This window comes from Siniperca chuatsi, linkage group LG5, assembly GCF_020085105.1.
Source record: "Siniperca chuatsi isolate FFG_IHB_CAS linkage group LG5, ASM2008510v1, whole genome shotgun sequence".
Lineage (NCBI taxonomy): Eukaryota > Metazoa > Chordata > Actinopteri > Centrarchiformes > Sinipercidae > Siniperca > Siniperca chuatsi.
In genome coordinates, this window is record NC_058046.1 from 660,001 (window position 1) to 680,000 (window position 20,000).

General features: G+C 49.3%; 2 protein-coding genes across 4 annotated transcripts in view; one reads left to right on the top strand and one right to left on the bottom strand.

Moving 5' to 3' along the window:
- The window catches only part of qsox2 (quiescin Q6 sulfhydryl oxidase 2), a 13,766-nt gene extending 10,148 nt beyond the window's left edge, over positions 1–3,618 (bottom strand). The window contains exon 1 of the mRNA XM_044195781.1: positions 2,763–3,618. Coding sequence (XP_044051716.1) covers positions 2,763–2,997 — 235 coding nt within the window. The 5' untranslated portion in view covers positions 2,998–3,618. The remainder of the gene's footprint in view (positions 1–2,762) is intronic.
- Positions 3,619–4,306: 688 nt separating this feature from the next.
- Positions 4,307–18,744, top strand: cfap77 (cilia and flagella associated protein 77). Of its 3 annotated transcripts, none has more exons than XM_044195810.1 (8): positions 4,307–5,226; positions 5,648–5,805; positions 5,925–6,056; positions 7,637–7,739; positions 9,223–9,466; positions 9,540–9,645; positions 10,825–10,926; positions 18,550–18,744. In XM_044195810.1, exons 3-8 carry the CDS (start codon positions 5,994–5,996, stop codon positions 18,670–18,672), a joined length of 741 nt encoding a protein of 246 aa, XP_044051745.1. In that variant the 5' UTR covers positions 4,307–5,226; positions 5,648–5,805; positions 5,925–5,993; the 3' UTR covers positions 18,673–18,744. The 3 variants fall into 3 exon arrangements, with proteins under 3 accessions (XP_044051745.1, XP_044051747.1, XP_044051746.1); XM_044195812.1 differs by lacking the exon at positions 5,648–5,805 and having other exon boundaries at positions 4,307–4,833; positions 5,162–5,226; XM_044195811.1 differs by lacking the exon at positions 5,648–5,805.
- Positions 18,745–20,000: the final 1,256 nt, after the last annotated feature.

The window sequence follows — 20,000 nt, forward strand, 5'->3', positions numbered from 1 at the left end:
ATTCAGGAACAAATGAGAAAGAAAGTAATTGAGATCTATCAGTCTGGAAAAGGTTATAAAGCCATTTCTAAAGCTTTGGGACTCCAGCGAACCACAGTGAGAGCCATTATCCACAAATGGCGAAAACATGGAACAGTGGTGAACCTTCCCAGGAGTGGCCGGCCGACCAAAATTACCCCGAGAGCGCAGCGACGACTCATCTAAGAGGTCACAAAACACCCCACAACAACATCCAAAGAACTGCAGGCCTCACTTCACTCAGTTAAGGTCAGTGTTCATGACTCCACCGTAAGAAAGAGACTGGGCAAAAATGGTCTGCATGGCAGAGTTCCAAGACGAAAACCACTGCTGAGCAAAAACAACATTAAGGCTCGTCTCATTTTTGCCAGAAAACATCTTGATGATCCCCAAGACTTTTGGGAAAATACTCTGTGGACTGACGAGACAAAGGTTGAACTTTTTGGAAGGTGTGTGTCCCGTTACATCTGGCGTAAAAGTAACGCCGCATTTCAGAAAAAGAACATCACACCAACAGTAAAATATGGTGGTGGTAGTGTGATGGTCTGGGGCTGTTTTGCTGCTTCAGGACCTGGAAGACTTGCTGTGATAAATGGAACCATGAATTCTGCTGTCTACCAAAAACTCCTGAAGGAGAACGTCCGGCCATCTGTTCGTGACCTCAAGCTGAAGCGAACTTGGGTTCTGCAGCAGGACGATGATCCAAAACACACCAGCAAGTCCACCTCTGAATGGCTGAAGAAGAATAAAATGAAGACTTTGGAGCGGCCTAGTCAAAGTCCTGACCTGAATCCTATTGAGATGCTGTGGCGTGACCTTAAAAAGGCAGTTCATGCTCGAAAACCCTCCAATGTGGCTGAATTACAACAATTCTGCAAAGATGAGTGGGCCAAAACTCCTCCACAGCGCTGGAAAAGACTCATTGCAAGTTATCGCAAACGCTTGATGGCAGTTGTTGCTGCTAAGGGTGGAGCAACCAGTTATTAGGTTTAGGGGGCAATCACTTTTTCACACAGGGCCATGTAGGTTTGGATTTAGTTTTCCCTTAATAATAACAACCTTCATTTAAAAACTGCATTTTGTGTTTACTTGTGTTATCTTTGACTAATATTTAAATTTGTTTGATGATCTGAAACATTTAAGTGACAAACATGCAAAAAAATAAGAAATCAGGAAGGTAAACACTTTTTCACACCGCTGTGTGTGTGTTGTCTCCAGCTGTCTGTCTCTCAGGGTTCAGGGGGGCGAGACAGGGTCTTTGTCTCTCAGATGTCCTTTGACTCCGACAGCAGGTCCACATAAAGAGTCTGTGTGTGTGTGTGTGTGTGTGTGTGTTAGAGAGGCAGCTGGTCTCCAGCTGAATTATTCCCCAGAGAGACGGAGGCAGATGGAGACTAAAGACAGCAGACAGATTCCCACCGGTTGCTGTGTGTGTGTTCGGGTTTTAGCATATTTTGGAAAACACAAAACGATGGAAACGTTTCTATAAGTGTATAAACTGTGTGTTTGTGTCTACGTCTCAGGTTAAATGCTGCACTTTTGTTTAGCTGCCGATCAGTTTGCTGTCTTGTAAAGATCTAATAACTGTTTGACTTTTTGTAAAAAGTGAATAAATTTCACTTTTATAGTTTACAGTTCAGCTGACATTTCGATTGCTTTCAGCTCTTTCTCCGTAACTGTCACTTCAACTAATTTCACTGTTTATATACAAACTGACCTGACTACAGGACTTAAATAAATATTACGCTTTCAGCGACTACACTTCTGATTCCACTTCAACTGCTTTAAAACAAACCTCTGTTTAGTTTGTTTTAGCTGCTCTCACATGGCGCTCATCCCTAAATAAAGTTGTGTCAAATCACATAAAATAACTAAACTGATACAAATGATTATTGCAGCAGAGTGCTGGTTCAAAATGTGTTTGAAATCGATATTTGCTTCACCGACTAAACTGTGGAAAAATCGATTTTGAGTCTTTGCTTCAGAGCTCTGACTCTCCTGTTAGCTAACAGAGCTAACAGCTACAGCGTTATAATTATAATATAGAGATAAAACCGTCCCCATTAAATCTGTTATTTGATAGTTTTAGTCTCTCGTGATTCTGGTTTGACTTTTGTTTCTTAGACACCTGAATGAACTGAAGTGTCACCTGTCTGTTGCCTGGCAACATGAGCTCATCTCTGGGTTAGCACAACTACCTGTTAGCTTAATCAAGCTAACTAGCGCTAATAGCGTCAGTGAGCCGCTCGGACTGATGATGGCTTCACTTCACATAGGCAGTGTTGAACGTTAAGCTAAAGTTAAATATTGGGTGAGCCTTCTCTACAGGAAGTTACTAAGTTAGCTAGCTAGTTTAAACCGTACAGTCTGTGGTTTAAAGCAGAGCCATTCTTGTGCGGAACCACGCCATCACTCAGAACTTCATTCAAAAATCTGCTACTTTTCGGTTGCTCCACACAACTTACAACATTTAAGCAACCGTGTGCCACACGACGCGGTGCTGAGATGTTACTGTAATTACCTGCTGGATTTTTGGATTGTATGAATGCCGAACTAAAGGGGGGACACAACAGAATCGGAAAACACACCGAGTGATACTTTAAGACGTATCGTCGTTTTATCGATCAACCATGAATGAAGTAAAGAGCCATATTTTGAATGGAGTCTGGTGTTGCTGTTTACAAAGGAGAATAGCAAGGACCGGGGTGACCGGGGAACCGAGCCGAGTGTGTTTGCTGCGGTACCTTTGACGTCCTGGGCCAGGGCCTTCCATGTGCTGGAGTACTGGATGCAGTGTCCACACCAGGAGGAGAAGAACTGGACCAGCCAGGCCGAGGACGAGTTACTGACGGTGGGCTTCAGGCTGCTGCTGCTCAGGATCACCAGCGGGTCCTCCTCCGTGTACAGCCGGGCTGCGGCTGCCAGACACCCGGGGAAGAGCGAGAGGACGACCGCCGCTTTGAACCAGAACCGGAGCATCCCTGCGGTCCGGGGAGAGACACACCGAGAGCAGGCTGTCAGAGAGCTGGAGAGTTTCTGCCCAGAACAAGCAGAGAGAGCCGGGGAGACATGAGAGCAGCTGCTCCGCTAACAGCTAACGTGACGTGTGTTTGCAGCGGAGAGCGGACAGACGTCTCACTCTGACCGGGTTTCCTGGAAACAGAGAACCGGAACGGGTTGAACGCAACACCGGAAAAACAAAATAAATATACGTATAAAATATAAACTTTATAAATGACAGTTATTAGACATAAACAAAAAAAAATAAAAGAAACATTGAACAGGATCATCATTTTGCCCGATCGGATTTGGGTTGCTATGGCAACGGCCCCGTCTCTGTTTTCCCCGCGGAGTCAGTCTTTTTTTTTACAATAGACGATCTTTCTCAAGCTGAGGCTGACGCGGAACTGACGTAACAGACGTGCTGCGTTCGCGTTTTCTCGAAGATCTCATTCTCGCGTGGGATTTAACACAGTTACCTGAAATGTTCTGAAGAAAATGGAAGCGTCTCGCTGATGCTGAACGCTTCAAGTGCAAATGTCTTAAAATGTTTATTGTTTACTTGTGGATTATTGTATGGGAGTCAGAGTTTAAGTCCTTAAAACAGTAGTGTCAGTTGACACTGAACCAGTGAAAGAGTTTGAAGTGTCTGTTGAAGCGTAAGTATTGAAAGGAGTTGAGGTGTTAGTTCTAAAAGCTGAGAGCAGCTGAATTTTCATTTGTAAAATAGGATCTGAAAGCTGTTGAAATGTCAGTTGATGTCTGAGAAATGAAAGCAGTCGAACAGTCATTTGACGAGTAAATCAGTTGTAGTCAGTTGAAGTGCTGGAGATAGCTGAAGTGTCAGCCGGTATGCGGGCCGACGAAACGTCTCGTAACTGAAGAGTAAAAATGAGTAAAGTGTTGGCTGTCATGTGGAGGCTGAAAGCAGTGGAACTGTCAGTCAGAGAGCAAGAGATGGAAAAACAGAGACAATATTCATTTGGCACACTGGTAAAATTAATTAACTGGAAACAAACGGTTCAATATAAGTGAAGAACAAAGTTTCCAGGAATAAATAAATAACGTAGCTTTTCTTTCAACACAAGCAGCTTGACTTCCATCATCACAGTATATGTTTTTATATGCATTTACTACATTACAGTTTATACATTTAACCATTACTCACCAGGCTCCCGCAGTATCATATTTTATTATAGATTTAATTCCTATATTTCAGCTGCTGCACTATTTTATGTCTGAGATTCTACGTGATTTTTTCTTTACACATATTATAATATTCTTCTGTCAGAGCTCAGCTGGAGCCTGACATCTCAGAGTTTCTTTCACTGTAGTTGTTGTGTTCATGACGGTAAAAGAGGTTGAACTTAACTCTAATTACAACATTACAACATAACCGAAATAAGAGAACAAAGAGTGTTCCGGGAAACCTCCCAGGGAATTATCAGGGAAACAGGTGTCTGCAAAAACACCTGGCTTTGTTACATATTTGTTTATTCGACCTGTCACGTAGTGATTCTCTGTTTCCCCACAGTCCCTGAATGCAGCAGTGCTCTCTGCCGCCCCCTGCTGGCCGCCAGGTCACGCGCTCGTGAATCTCCCGTGTTTCTGTTTCACTGTGAAAACTTTATCAGAGGCCTAACAATAACATCAATAACATCAATAAGAACAATAATAATAATGAGAACCTCAGCGAAGCGAAGCTCTAAACTCTGTTAAACTTTTAATCTGAAACTTCCTGTTGAGCGTCAAAGTTTAGCGTCCCGTTTCCATAGCAACGGCGCAGCTCGACAGCAGAGGACACAGAAAACACAGGTGATCATCTCTAACTGTTTTATCTGCTTATTATCTGCGTATTGGCGACTACATCACGTGTTTATGAGCAGTAACTGCTGCGACACAACGCAGGAGGTTTTTAACTGAAACACGTGAAGCAGTTTCACAACTAACTCCGAGTGGAACCGGTTCAGAGCTGCAGCTTTGAGGTTGTATTTGTTTGGAAAAACTCCCCGTTTACTCATTTAACCTGTAACTCCCATCAGATGGTTCGAAGCCAGCTGTTTTATCTGTATAATGAGAACTGGTTCTATTATAGTTGATCCTGTGAAGCACGTTGTGTTTGTCTGATGGCTTTATGTGACAGCTGACACTTTGCTCTGCTGCGACTGGAAACAAGCCGGACTCCGGACTCCGGACTCTGTCCCAGAGGTGAGCAGACCCGCTTTAAACAAGTCCGCAGTTTATCTGACGCTGTTTCTTTAAAGACTGTATGTTCATGTTGTTTAATGTTCAGTTCATTAACAGATTTTCTGGATATTTTATGTAAAAAAAAACGTTTATTCAGCTGATTTTTAATTGAACCATAAACGTTAAACGTCACGAGATTCATCAGTTTCATGATATAATAAATGTGCTGAGGGAACACCATTTCCCACAAAGCAACGGGCCGAGCGGCCGGTGATGACGAGGTTTCCGTCAGACTGACGCACGCGGCGCGTTGTCGTCGACCCAGCGCTGAAATTTAAAGGTTCAGTTCGTCCAAACAAAACAAAATCTACTTCCTGTCGAGGAATCCGTCCCTCAACAAAATACACAACAGGTCCACACAGTCTAACAATCCCAGCTCCAGGTCCAGGTCCAGGTCCGGGTCCGGTTTCTGCTGCATCACGTGTGACTTTAGCAGCTGTTCATTTCACCTTCCTCATCTCATTCACGACGGCTTACGTCTCCATGACAACTGAGCATTTAAAGACCACGTGACACGGCTGGAAGCTCCAGAGAAAGCCAGTAAGTGGACCTTGAGTTGGGATTGTTTCGTCAAGCTACTATTTCCGTGATCCTCCATGTTTACCACGTTACCTCTGACAGCAGCACGAACACTGATGACTGCTGTCACTGTCCTACAGGAAGCCTTCATCATCAGCCTTCATCATCAGCCTTCATCATCAGCCTTCATCATCAGTCACAGAGGAAACATGTCTTCACCGAGGGTGGGCGTGGTCAGAGACTCCATGCTGACCAATCCGCTGCTCATCAAGGTGAACGAGACGCTGCATCAACACAATAATCACTTTCAGTTACTGTCATCACACATTCACAACGTGCAGCAGTTTCTAACGTCTAAGCTTTTATTGTGAAGGAGCTGAGAGCTTTTACTCTGAAGGAGCTGAGGGCTTTTATTGTGAAGGAGCTAAGGGCTTTATTGTGAAGGAGCTGAGGGCTTTTATTGTGAAGGAGCTGAGGGCTTTTATTGTGAAGGAGCTGAGGGCTTTTATTGTGAAGGAGCTAAGGGCTTTTATTGTGAAGGAGCTGAGGGCTTTTACTGTGAAGGAGCTGAGGGCTTTTATTGTGAAGGAGCTAAAGGGCTTTTATTGTGAAGGAGCTGAGAGCTTTTACTGTGAAGGAGCTGAGAGCTTTTACTGTGAAGGAGCTGAGGGCTTTTATTGTGAAGGAGCTGAGGACTTTTATTGTGAAGGAGCTGAGGGCTTTTACTCTGAAGGAGCTGAGGGCTTTTATTGTGAAGGAGCTAAGGGCTTTTATTGTGAAGGAGCTGAGGGCTTTTATTGTGAAGGAGCTGAGGGCTTTTATTGTGAAGGAGCTAAAGGGCTTTTATTGTGAAGGAGCTGAGGGCTTTTATTGAGGGCTTTTACTGTGAAGGAGCTGAGGACTTTTATTGTGAAGGAGCTAAGGGCTTTTATTGTGAAGGAGCTAAGGGCTTTTACTGTGAAGGAGCTGAGGGCTTTTACTCTGAAGGAGCTGAGGGCTTTTATTGTGAAGGAGCTAAGGGCTTTTATTGTGAAGGAGCTAAAGGGCTTTTATTGTGAAGGAGCTGAGGACTTTTATTGTGAAGGAGCTAAGGGCTTTTATTGTGAAGGAGCTGAGGGCTTTTATTGTGAAGGAGCTAAGGGCTTTTATTGTGAAGGAGCTGAGGACTTTTACTCTGAAGGAGCTGAGGGCTTTTATTGTGAAGGAGCTGAGGGCTTTTATTGTGTAGAGCTAAGGGCTTTTATTGTGAAGGAGCTAAGGGCTTTTATTGTGAAGGAGCTGAGGACTTTTATTGTGAAGGAGCTGAGGACTTTTATTGTGAAGGAGCTGAGGACTTTTATTGTGAAGGAGCTGAGGGCTTATTGTGAAGGAGCTAAGGGCTTTTATTGTGAAGGAGCTGAGGACTTTTACTCTGAAGGAGCTGAGGGCTTTTACTCTGAAGGAGCTGAGGGCTTTTATTGTGAAGGAGCTAAGAGCTTTTACTGTGAAGGAGCTGAGGGCTTTTATTGTGAAGGAGCTGAGGGCTTTTACTGTGAAGGAGCTGAGGGCTTTTATTGTGAAGGAGCTAAGAGCTTTTACTGTGAAGGAGCTGAGGGCTTTTATTGTGAAGGAGCTGCAGTTTTGCGTCAGTATATCAGAGCGAGACTGTATTGAACTAACAGAAGATTATTGATTAATGATTTTCCTTCCTCGAACCGGTTGTAATGATGACATCATGCAGTTTTTGTGACATCACGATGACGGGTGTGACACCTCCTGGTGAACACTAGATGGCAGCACAGACATGAGAGGAAGTGCTGAGGGATCCGTGGGGGGGTTGATGTGTTGATCATGTCCCCCCTCCTGTGTGCAGGCGTCTCTGGGTCAGACCAGGTCCAGAGGTCTGTCAGGTCCTGGTCCAGATTTCACTTTTGGAACCAGCAGCGGCTCGCTGGAAGACGGAGGCGTGGCCGAGGGTAAGCCCCGCCCACTGTGAACAACAACAACAGAAAGTGTCATCACACTGAAACATTAGCAGCAAAAATAAAAAGTACACAGTAGCACAGTACAAGTACCTCAAAACTGTACAGGTACAGCACAGGTACAGTACAGGTACAGTACAGGTACTGCACAGGTACAGCACAGGTACAGTACAGGTACAGCACAGGTACAGCACAGGTACTGCACAGGTACAGTACAGGTACTGCACAGGTACAGTACAGGTACAGTACAGGTACTGCACAGGTACAGCACAGGTACAGTACAGGTACAGCACAGGTGCAGCACAGTACTGCACAGGTACAGTACAGGTACTGCACAGGTACAGCACAGGTACAGCACAGGTACTGCACAGGTACAGTACAGGTGCTGCACAGGTACAGTACAGGTACTGCACAGGTACAGCACAGGTACAGCACAGGTACTGCACAGGTACAGTACAGGTACTGCACAGGTACAGTACAGGTACTGCACAGGTACAGCACAGGTACAGTACAGGTACTGCACAGGTACAGTACAGGTACTGCAGTAGTTTACTTTAACATGTTCTGTTCGATGTCTGTGTGTGAGGTTTAGCAGCGGTCAGCTGTCACAGTGTGTTTGCATGAAGGAAACATGCCTTCAGGCAACAGTCACTGCTGTCACTCACACACACACACACACACACAGAGACACACACACACACACACAGACAGAGACACACACACACACACACACTAACACACACACACACACATACCTGGGTTGGTGTGTGTGTGTGTTTCTGTGTGTGTGTGTGTGTGTGTGTGTGTGTGTGTGTGTGTGTGTGTGTGTGTGTGTGAGTGTGTGTGTGTGTGTGTGTGTTTCTGTGTTAGTGTGTGTGTGTGAGTGTGTGTGTGTGTGTGTGTGTGTGTGTGTGTGTGTGTGTGTGTGTGTGTGTGTGTGTGTGTGTGTGTGTGTGTGTGTGTGTGTGTGTGTGTGAGTGTGTGTGTGCCTCTCTCTTGGTTTTATCTCGCTGATTTTAAAACGCTGTTGTTGGTTTATGAATCACTGACTGGTTTAGGCGTCCAGACCCCTCCGCTGGTCTGGGATCAGGTCTCTGAGTCCAAACTAAACCCGGAGCAGCAGCGTTCGGTTCGGGTGTGTTCACATCTCACGCTGCGCTGTAAGTCGTTGAGGTCAGGTGTTTACATGTGTTCGTGTCCAGGAGCACCGCCGGCTCAGGGCAGCTGTTCACCCTGCAGAGATAAATAAAGTTGTATTGAATTTAGGTCAACGTCACCGATGCTGATAGTTATGTTTGTTTACAGTGTTTATTATATTCTATTTTTATAATTTATTTCTTTGGTTTGTTTTTATTTACGCATTTTACGCAAGATTCTTTACTTCATTCATTCAACAACTACAACTCCCATAAAACTTAAAGATGTGCAGTGAGGCATGCTGGGAGTTGTAGTGAACGCTGTACCTGTGTTGTGTCAGTCCTGTCCAGTTGGAGGGTCCAGTCCAGACGCGGAGACTCTGCTCCCCATCGACCGGTCACTCCGGACTTCGTGTCTCTGAACCGGGACGCGGTGAAGTCCGGTCTGGTGACGTCCAAAGAGCTGAGTCAGTACCGGGCTCAGAGGGGCGGGGCCAGGAGCCAGAACCCCGCCCCCAAACGGCAGGAGGGTGGGGCTTCACGGCGCCCGGTGGTGCCTGACATCACGTTTGGAGTCACAACCAGGTCAGAAAAACACCCAGAGAGCTGATTATTGATTACTGATTATTGATGCACCACTGATCGATCTGTCCATCAGGGCGTCGTCCCCGCTGTCAGACCTCCTCGCTCATCAGTACGCTCGCCGCTGGCTGGACGACCAGCTGAGCGGGAACCAAACCAGCAACCGCCACCAGCTGCAGAGGGTGAGAGAGAGAGAGAGAGAGAGAGCTCGAACGCCCGTGTGTGTGTGTGTGTGTGTGTGTGTGTGTGTGTGTGTGTGTGAGTGTGTGTGTGTGTGTGTGTGTGTGTGTGTGTGTGTGTGTCTGTGTGTGTGTGCGTGTGTGTGCGTGTGTGTTCGTGTGTGCGTGTGTGTGTGTGTGTGCGTGTCTGTGTGTATGTGTGTGTGTGTGTGTGTGTGTGTGTGTGTGTGTGTGTGTGTGTGTGTGTGTGTGTGTGTGTGTGTGTGTGTGTGTGTGTGTGTGTGTGTGTGTGTGTGTGTGTGTGTGTGTGTGTGTGTGTGTGTGTGTGTGTGTGTGTGCGTGTGTGTGTGTATGTGTGTGTGTGAGAGAGTGTGTGTGTGTGTGTGTGCGTTGTTCACAAGGTGACATTGTGGGGACTCAGCGTCTGTATGGGGACGATCCGATGCAGGTCCCCACAAGGTGTACCAGGTAAGGCTCCACCTGACCACACCTGTTGTTGGATGTGAACGCACCTGTGATCGTCCTTCATTGATCCACGGCTCTCACTGCGTCACCTCATTTAGTTTGGATATTTTTCAGGTGAGAAATTAACAGTTTAGATTTCTTATCTGTGAATTTATTAAAATAGTTGTAAAATCCACTCTGATATTTTGGGATGTGAGCTTTCAGTCAGACTCCATGATCATCATCCTGTGGAGAACAGTGTGATGTCACACCCGGCCTGTCCGCGGGCTGAACTGCCAACTCCGTCATATACACCGCGCTCAGCTTCACCACCACAGACTGTATGTAGCCGCTAGCTGTAGCCGCTAGCTGTAGCCGCTAGCTATAGCCGCTAGCTGTAGCCGCTAGCTGTAGCCGCTAGCTATAGCCGCTAGCTGTAGCTGCGGTTGTGGGCCAGTTACACACGTCGCATGAAATCGAAGAACGCTTGCTGTGATTGGCTGCGAGCAAAACCGTACAAATAGTAATTTTTTTCTGGGTACAAAAAAGATCGATTGCAGGTGTCGTTTGACTGGAGACGTTTCGATGCTACTTGATATTTAGTTATTTCATTCGGCACCTTAAAGGTATCGAGTACCGATACCCAGCCCTACTTGTTAGTGCCATAAACACCCCTGTGTGTGTGTCTGTGTCTGTGTCTGTGTGTGTGTGTGTGTGTGTGTGTGTGTGTGCGTGCAGATAAAACCAGGTTGTATTCCAGACACCAGGACCAGCCTGCTGAGGAGGAGCAGAGCTCTGCCCGTCACACAGACGCCATTCAAACTGCCCCATTTCACTCAGGTACAAACTTCTTTTAAATTAAAGCTGCACTAATCAATATTCTATAGAAACACTAAATCACCTGACTGTGTGGTGTTAAAGTGTCTCTGGAAGTCATGAACTCAGAGAATTGTCTCTGCAGCTCTACGGAGCCTTTTAGCCTGTTTTAGCTGCTAGTTTTGGTGTTGCGGCACATTTCCTGTCTGGTTCAGTCTCAGTGGTTCTGACGAAGCGTCTGAACTCGAGCCGCTCGGCAGCAGACAGCAGACAGCAGCCAGACGCAGTCAGAGAGCAGCTGCTGAACATAGCGGAGCATCTAGCTGCTGAAAGAGCCAGATGTTTCCCTCAGCAGCTGCTGGAGACCAAACACAGAGCTGACAGAGAGAAGACCGGACTGACGTCCATCAGGAGACACAGACACGCCTCCTGATGAAGCGTCATGTGACTCTGACACGCCTCCTGACGAAGCGTCATGTGACTCTGACACGCCTCCTGATGAAGCGTCATGTGACTCTGACACGCCTCCTGATGAAGCGTCCATGTGACTCTGACACGCCTCCTGACGGCGTCATGTGACTCTGACACGCCTCCTGACGAAGCGTCATGTGACTGACATGCCTCCTGATGACTGACACGCCTCCTGACGAAGCGTCACGTGACTCTGACACGCCTCCTGATGACTGACACGCCTCCTGACGAAGTGTCATGTGACTGACACGCCTCCTGATGAAGCGTCATGTGACTCTGACACGCCTCCTGACGGCGTCATGTGACTGACTCTGACACGCCTCCTGATGAAGCGTCATGTGACTCTGACACGCCTCCTGATGACTGACACGCCTCCTGACGAAGTGTCATGTGACTGACACGCCTCCTGATGAAGCGTCATGTGACTCTGACACGCCTCCTGACGAAGTGTCATGTGACTGACACGCCTCCTGATGAAGCGTCATGTGACTCTGACACGCCTCCTGATGAAGCGTCATGTGACTCTGACACGCCTCCTGACGAAGTGTCATGTGACTCTGACACGCCTCCTGATGAAGCGTCATGTGACTCTGACACGCCTCCTGACGAAGCGTCATGTGACTCTGACACGCCTCCTGATGAAGCGTCATGTGACTCTGACACGCCTCCTGACGAAGCGTCATGTGACTGACATGCCTCCTGATGACTGACACGCCTCCTGACGAAGCGTCACGTGACTCTGACACGCCTCCTGATGAAGCGTCATGTGACTCTGACACGCCTCCTGATGACTGACACGCCTCCTGACGAAGTGTCATGTGACTGACACGCCTCCTGATGACTGACACGCCTCCTGACGAAGTGTCATGTGACTGACATGCCTCCTGATGAAGCGTCATGTGACTCTGACACGCCTCCTGACGAAGTGTCATGTGACTGACACGCCTCCTGATGAAGCGTCATGTGACTCTGACACGCCTCCTGATGACTGACACGCCTCCTGACGAAGTGTCATGTGACTGACACGCCTCCTGATGAAGCGTCATGTGACTCTGACACGCCTCCTGACGGCGTCATGTGTCATGTGACTGACACGCCTCCTGATGAAGCCGCCATGTGACTCTGACACGCCTCCTGATGAAGCGTCATGTGACTCTGACACGCCTCCTGACGAAGCGTCATGTGACTCTGACACGCCTCCTGATGAAGCGTCATGTGACTCTGACACGCCTCTGATGACGGCGTCATGTGACTCTGACACGCCTCCTGACGGCGTCATGTGACTCTGACACGCCTCCTGATGAAGCGTCATGTGACTGACACGCCTCCTGATGACGACACGACCGCCTCCTGACGAAGTGTCATGTGACTGACGCCTCCTGATGACTGACACGCCTCCTGACGAAGTGTCATGTGACTGACACGCCTCCTGATGAAGCGTCATGCGACTCTGACACGCCTCCTGATGAAGCGTCATGTGACTCTGACACGCCTCCTGACGGCGTCATGTGACTCTGACCGCCTCCTGACGAAGTGTCATGTGACTCTGACGCGCCTCTGATGGCGCCGTCATGTGACTCTGACACGCCTCCTGATGAAGCGTCATGTGACTGACACGCCTCCTGATGAAGCGTCATGTGACTCTGACACGCCTCCTGACGAAGCGTCATGTGACTCTGACACGCCTGTGACTGACGCCTCCTGATGACATGCGCCTCCTGGCGAAGCGTCATGTGACTCTGACACGCCTCCTGATGAAGCGTCATGTGACTCTGACACGCCTCCTGATGACTGCGCCATGTGACTCTGACTCGCACGCCTCCTGACGGACTCTGACACGCCATGATGACTCTGACACGCCTCCTGATGACTGCGCCATGGAAGTGTCGCGTGACTGACGCCTCCTGACGGCGCGTCATGTGACTCATGCCTCCTGTCATGTGACTGACACGCCTCCTGACGGCGTCATGTGACTCTGACACGCCTCCTGACGAAGCGTCATGTGACTCTGACATGCCTCCTGATGACTGACGACGCCATGCCTGACGGCTCTCCTGATGAAGCGTCATGTGACTGACACGCCCTCCTGATGACTCTGACACGCCTCCTGACGGCGTCATGTGACTGACATGCCCCTGATGACTGACTGACACGCTCCTGATGACGTGTGACTCTGACACGCCTCCTGACGGCGCGTCACGTGACTGACACGCCTCCGCCTCCTGATGAAGCGCCTCATGTGACTCTGACACGCCTCCTGATGACTGACACGCCTCCTGACGAAGTGTCATGTGACTGACACGCCTCCTGATGACTGACACGCCTCTGACGAACGTGCGTCATGTGACTGACATGCCTCCTGATGAAGCGTCCATGTGACTCTGACACGCCTCCTGACGAAGTGTCATGTGACTGACACGCCTCCTGATGAAGCGTCATGTGACTCTGACACGCCTGATGATGACTGACACGCCTCCTGACGAAGTGTCATGTGACTGACACGCCTCCTGATGAAGCGTCATGTGACTCTGACACGCCTCCTGACGTGTCATGTGACTGACACGCCTCCTGATGAAGCGTCATGTGACTCTGACACGCCTCCTGATGAAGCGTCATGACTCTGACACGCCTCCTGACGGCGTCATGTGACTGACACGCCTCCTGATGAAGCGTCATGTGACTCTGACACGCCTCCTGATGACGTCATGTGACTCTGACACGCCTCCTGATGAAGCGTCATCATGACTCTGACTCTGACACGCCTCCTGACGAAGCGTCATGTGACTGACACGCCTCCTGATGACTGCTCTGACGAAGCGCCATGTGACTGACACGCGTCCTGACTGAAGCCTCCTGATGACGTCTGACACGCTCTGACACGCCCTGACGAAGCGCCATGTGACTCTGACACGCCTCTCCTGATGTGACTCTGACACGCCCTGACGAAGCATGTGACTGACACGCCTCCTGATGACGGCGTCATGTGACTCTGACACGCCTCCTGACGAAGCGTCATGTGACTCTGACACGCCTCCTGATGAAGCGTCATGTGACTCTGACACGCCTCCTCCTGATGACACGCCTCCTGATGAAGCGTCATGTGACTCTGACACGCCTGACGGCGTCATGCGGACTGACACGCCTCCTGTGACTCTGACTCTGACGCCTCCTGATGACTGACACGCCTCCTGACGGCGTCACGCCTGACACGCCTCCTGATGAAGCGTCATGTGACTGACACGCCTCCTGATGACTGACACGCCTCCTGGCGAAGTGTCATGTGACTGACACGCCTCCTGATGACTGCGCCTCCTGACGAAGTCTGACACGCCTCCTGATGAAGCGTCATGTGACTGACACGCCTCCTGATGAAGTCATGTGACTCTGACACGCCTCCTGATGACTCCTGATGACTGACACGCCTCCTGACGAAGTGTCATGTGACTGACACGCCTCCTGATGAAGCGTCATGTGACTCTGACACGCCTCCTGACGAAGTGTCATGTGACTGACACGCCTCCTGATGAAGCGTCATGTGACTCTGACACCTCATGTGACTCTGACACGCCTCCTGCTCATGTGACTCTGACACGCCCTGATGAAGCGTCATGTGACTCTGACACGCCTCCTGATGAAGCGTCATGTGACTCTGACACGCCTCCTGACGAAGCGTCATGTGAATCTGACACGCCTCCTGATGAAGCGTCATGTGACTCTGACACGCCTCCTGACGAAGCGTCATGTGACTCTGACACGCCTCCTGATGAAGTCATGTGATGACTCTCTGAGCGCCTCCTGATGACTGCGCCTCCTGATGTGACTCTGACACGCCTCCTGATGACTGACACGCCTCCTGACGAAGTGTCATGTGACTGACACGCCTCCTGATGACTGACACGCCTCCTGACGAAGTGTCATGTGGCTGACACGCCTCCTGATGAAGCGTCATGTGACTCTGACACGCCTCCTGATGAAGCGTCATGTGACTCTGACACGCCTCCTGACGAAGCGTCATGTGACTCTGACACGCCTCCTGACGAAGTGTCATGTGACTGACACGCCTCCTGATGAAGCGTCATGTGACTCTGACACGCCTCCTGACGAAGCGTCATGTGACTCTGACACGCCTCCTGATGAAGCGTCATGTGACTCTGACACGCCTCCTGACGAAGCGTCATGTGACTCTGACACGCCTCCTGATGAAGCGTCATGTGACTCTGACACGCCTCCTGACGAAGCGTCATGTGACTCTGACACGCCTCCTGACGAAGCGTCATGTGACTGACATGCCTCCTGATGACTGACACGCCTCCTGACGAAGCGTCACGTGACTCTGACACGCCTCCTGATGAAGCGTCATGTGACTCTGACACGCCTCCTGATGACTGACACGCCTCCTGACGAAGTGTCATGTGACTGACACGCCTCCTGATGACTGACACGCCTCCTGACGAAGTGTCATGTGACTGACATGCCTCCTGATGAAGCGTCATGTGACTCTGACACGCCTCCTGATGAAGCGTCATGTGACTGACACGCCTCCTGATGAAGCGTCATGTGACTGACACGCCTCCTGATGACTGACACGCCTCCTGGCGAAGTGTCATGTGACTGACACGCCTCCTGATGAAGCGCCATGTGACTCTGACACGCCCTCCTGACGAAGTGTCATGTGACTGACACGCCTCCTGATGAAGCGTCATGTGACTCTGACACGCCTCCTGATGAAGCGTCATGTGACTCTGACACGCCTCCTGACGAAGTGTCATGTGACTCTGACACGCCTCCTGATGAAGCGTCATGTGACTCTGACACGCCTCCTGACGAAGTGTCATGTGACTGACACGCCTCCTGATGAAGCGTCATGTGACTCTGACACGCCTCCTGATGAAGCGTCATGTGACTCTGACACGCCTCCTGATGACTGACACGCCTCCTGACGAAGTGTCATGTGACTGACACGCCTCCTGATGACTGACACGCCTCCTGACGAAGTGTCATGTGGCTGACACGCCTCCTGATGAAGCGTCATGTGACTCTGACACGCCTCCTGACGAAGCGTCATGTGACTCTGACACGCCTCCTGACGAAGTGTCATGTGACTGACACGCCTCCTGATGAAGCGTCATGTGACTCTGACACGCCTCCTGACGCGAAGTGTCATGTGACTCTGACACGCCTCCTGATGAAGCGTCATGTGACTCTGACACGCCTCCTGACGACGCGTCATGTGACTCTGACACGCCTCCTGATGAAGCGTCATGTGACTCTGACACGCCTCCTGATGAAGCGTCATGTGACTCTGACACGCCTCCTGACGAAGCGTCATGTGACTGACATGCCTCCTGATGACTGACACGCCTCCTGACCGCCTCCTGACGGCGAAGTCCACGTGACTCTGACACGCCTCCTGATGAAGCGTCATGTGACTCTGACACGCCTCCTGATGACTGACACGCCTCCTGACGAAGTGTCATGTGACTGACACGCCTCCTGATGACTGACACGCCTCCTGACGAAGTGTCATGTGACTGACATGCCTCCTGATGAAGCGTCATGTGACTCTGACACGCCTCCTGACGAAGTGTCATGTGACTGACACGCCTCCTGATGAAGCGTCATGTGACTCTGACACGCCTCCTGATGACTGACACGCCTCCTGACGAAGTGTCATGTGACTGACACGCCTCCTGATGAAGCGTCATGTGACTCTGACACGCCTCCTGACGAAGTGTCATGTGACTGACACGCCTCCTGATGAAGCGTCATGTGACTCTGACACGCCTCCTGATGAAGCGTCATGTGACTCTGACACGCCTCCTGACGAAGTGTCATGTGACTCTGACACGCCTCCTGATGAAGCGTCATGTGACTCTGACACGCCTCCTGACGAAGTGTCATGTGACTGACACGCCTCCTGATGAAGCGTCATGTGACTCTGACACGCCTCCTGATGAAGCGTCACGTGACTCTGACACGCCTCCCGATGAAGTGTCATGTGACTGACACGCCTGCTGATGAAGCGTCACGTGACTCTGACACGCCTCCCGATGAAGCGTCATGTGACTCTGACACGCCTCCTGATGAAGCGTCATGTGACTCTGACACGCCTCCTGACGAAGCGTCATGTGACTCTGACACGCCTCCCGATGAAGCGTCATGTGACTCTGACACGCCTCCTGATGACTGACACGCCTCCTGACGAAGTGTCATGTGACTGACACGCCTCCTGATGACTGACACGCCTCCTGACGAAGTGTCATGTGGCTGACACGCCTCCTGATGAAGCGTCATGTGACTCTGACACGCCTCCTGACGAAGCGTCATGTGACTCTGACACGCCTCCTGACGAAGCGTCATGTGACTCTGACACGCCTCCTGACGAAGTGTCATGTGACTGACACACCTCCTGATGACTGACACGCCTCCTGACGAAGTGTCATGTGACTGACACGCCTCCTGACGAAGTGTCATGTGACTGACACGCCTCCTGATGAAGCGTCATGTGACTCTGACACGCCTCCTGATGAAGTGTCATGTGACTGACACGCCTCCTGATGAAGCGTCATGTGACTCTGACACGCCTCCTGATGACTGACACGCCTCCTGATGAAGCGTCATGTGACTCTGACATGCCTCCTGATGAAGTGTCATGTGACTGACACGCCTGCTGATGAAGCGTCATGTGACTCTGACACGCCTCCTGATGAAGCGTCATGTGACTCTGACATGCCTCCTGATGAAGTGTCATGTGACTGACACGCCTGCTGATGAAGCGTCACGTGACTCTGACACGCCTCCCGATGAAGCGTCATGTGACTCTGACACGCCTCCTGACGAAGCGTCATGTGACTGACACGCCTCCTGACGAAGCGTCATGTGACTCTGACACGCCTCCTGACGAAGCGTCATGTCGCCTCAGGAAATGAAAACCTACTCCCAGAACCGACAGCTCCTCTCTCCTGCCCCCTGCTGGTGACAACACAGATCAGCTCTCTCTCGTAGTGACAGCTGATACTGATGCCGAGCGTTACCTCATGAAACCTTTAACAGCTCGTTATCTGTCAGAGAGACGTTCACCTCCTCCTTCATCTCGCCATCTGATCTTCATCCTCCTCCTCTCCGCTGTCATCCTGTTTTCTGACCTGAACCTCTCTCCTCTCTCCTGCTCCTCAGGTTCCTCCTGCTCTGGACACCTTCAGGGACCAGGAGGCTCGTCTCCGGGCGCTCGGGGCTCATCAGTCAGACTCTGTGTCCAGGAGAGGAGTTCAGGGTCTTGTACGGTCTGGACTGACCTGAGGGGCAAACAGACCGAACCGCTCTCACAATATGTCGACACTCATGCAAATAAAACTGAAAAAGCATCATTAACCTGTATGTCGTTCTTCCACGTCTCAGTCAGCGTTTCGCACCAAAACGAATCAGTCTGAAAACTCAAACTGTGGTCAGAGAAAGATCATCAGACCTCTTTCCCAAATATGTGAATAAAAACTTTTATGTACCATTTTGTGCTGATGATACTGCCATCTATTATCAGAATCAGAAACACTTTATTGATCCCCGAGGGGAAACTCTTTAGTTACAGCAGCTCGCCTTTACGTCAGTCACACAGAGATACAAGCACTAAGCAAAATATATAATACAGGTCAGATAATAAATTAAGTACCAAGTGGGTTTACTGGTTGATGATAATAATACGGTATAAAGTAATAGTGCATGAACTGTCAAGTTAAGTGTAGCTTATTGAGATTATAGTGAGACGCAGGATATTGCACAGCAGTAATGGAGGGATGAATAATATCAATATCTATAAATAGCGAATTTTAAACTAAAATATTGCACAGTTATTCAAGTATTGCAGAGATGTTAATGATCAGTGTCCAGTTTAGTGACTTCGGGTCATACAGACTGACACTTAGAGGGAGGAGTTAAAGAGTCTGATGGCCACAGGCAGGAATGACTTCCTGTGGCGCTCTGTGGTGCATTGTGGGGGGATGAGTCTTTCGCCGAAGGTACTAAAGTAAGACGACGAGACGGAGCTACGGCAACAGGCAGCACGTACGTCGGCGCAGGCGCACCAGTATCAAAGTATTGTTCTTCCTCGTCAGCAGTGAGGTTGTTCAGTCACAAACTTTGTTTAAATCACACATTGAAAACCTTTTGTCAAATCTTTTAGTTAAAATTATTTAAATACATCCTGTTCCAGTAGTTGAGTAAAAAGGGTATTAGTCTTATTTTACCCCGCAAAGTAACTGTCATTGACACGCATAAAACCTGAATAATGCAAAAACTTCACAGAATTCAAGGTGAAAATGCAGCAACTACAATCAAAATGTGTTCTTTCATTATTTACAGATCATAGTGTTTTTCTCAGTTCTGCTGTGTCTGTCTACTATTAATATTTATATTGAATATACACTTTAATACATTCAGATATGAGATTTAAAGTCAGTTTAACCGCATCACAGTGGCAGTTCGTTACTCTGCTAAGCTAGTTAGCTTTAGAAGGAGCTTAGCTGTGTTTTTTCTACATTACGATCGGATTTAGCTGCTGCTTCACTTTATGTTTATCATCAAAATGGATATTTTTCAATTACAGATAGCAGCTAAGGGGAACAGCTAAGTAA

What these genes read in the sequence shown, in the direction of transcription:
- cfap77 (XM_044195810.1), top strand. Translation starts at nt 5,994, where the DNA reads ATGTCTTCACCGAGGGTGGGCGTGGTCAGAGACTCCATGCTGACCAAT. An exon ending in CCAATCCGCTGCTCATCAAG is followed by an intron (nt 6,057 to 7,636) that starts GTGAACGAGACG and finishes TCCTGTGTGCAG; the next exon opens with GCGTCTCTGGGTCAGACCAG. An exon ending in AACTGCCCCATTTCACTCAG is followed by an intron (nt 10,927 to 18,549) that starts GTACAAACTTCT and finishes CCTGCTCCTCAG; the next exon opens with GTTCCTCCTGCTCTGGACAC.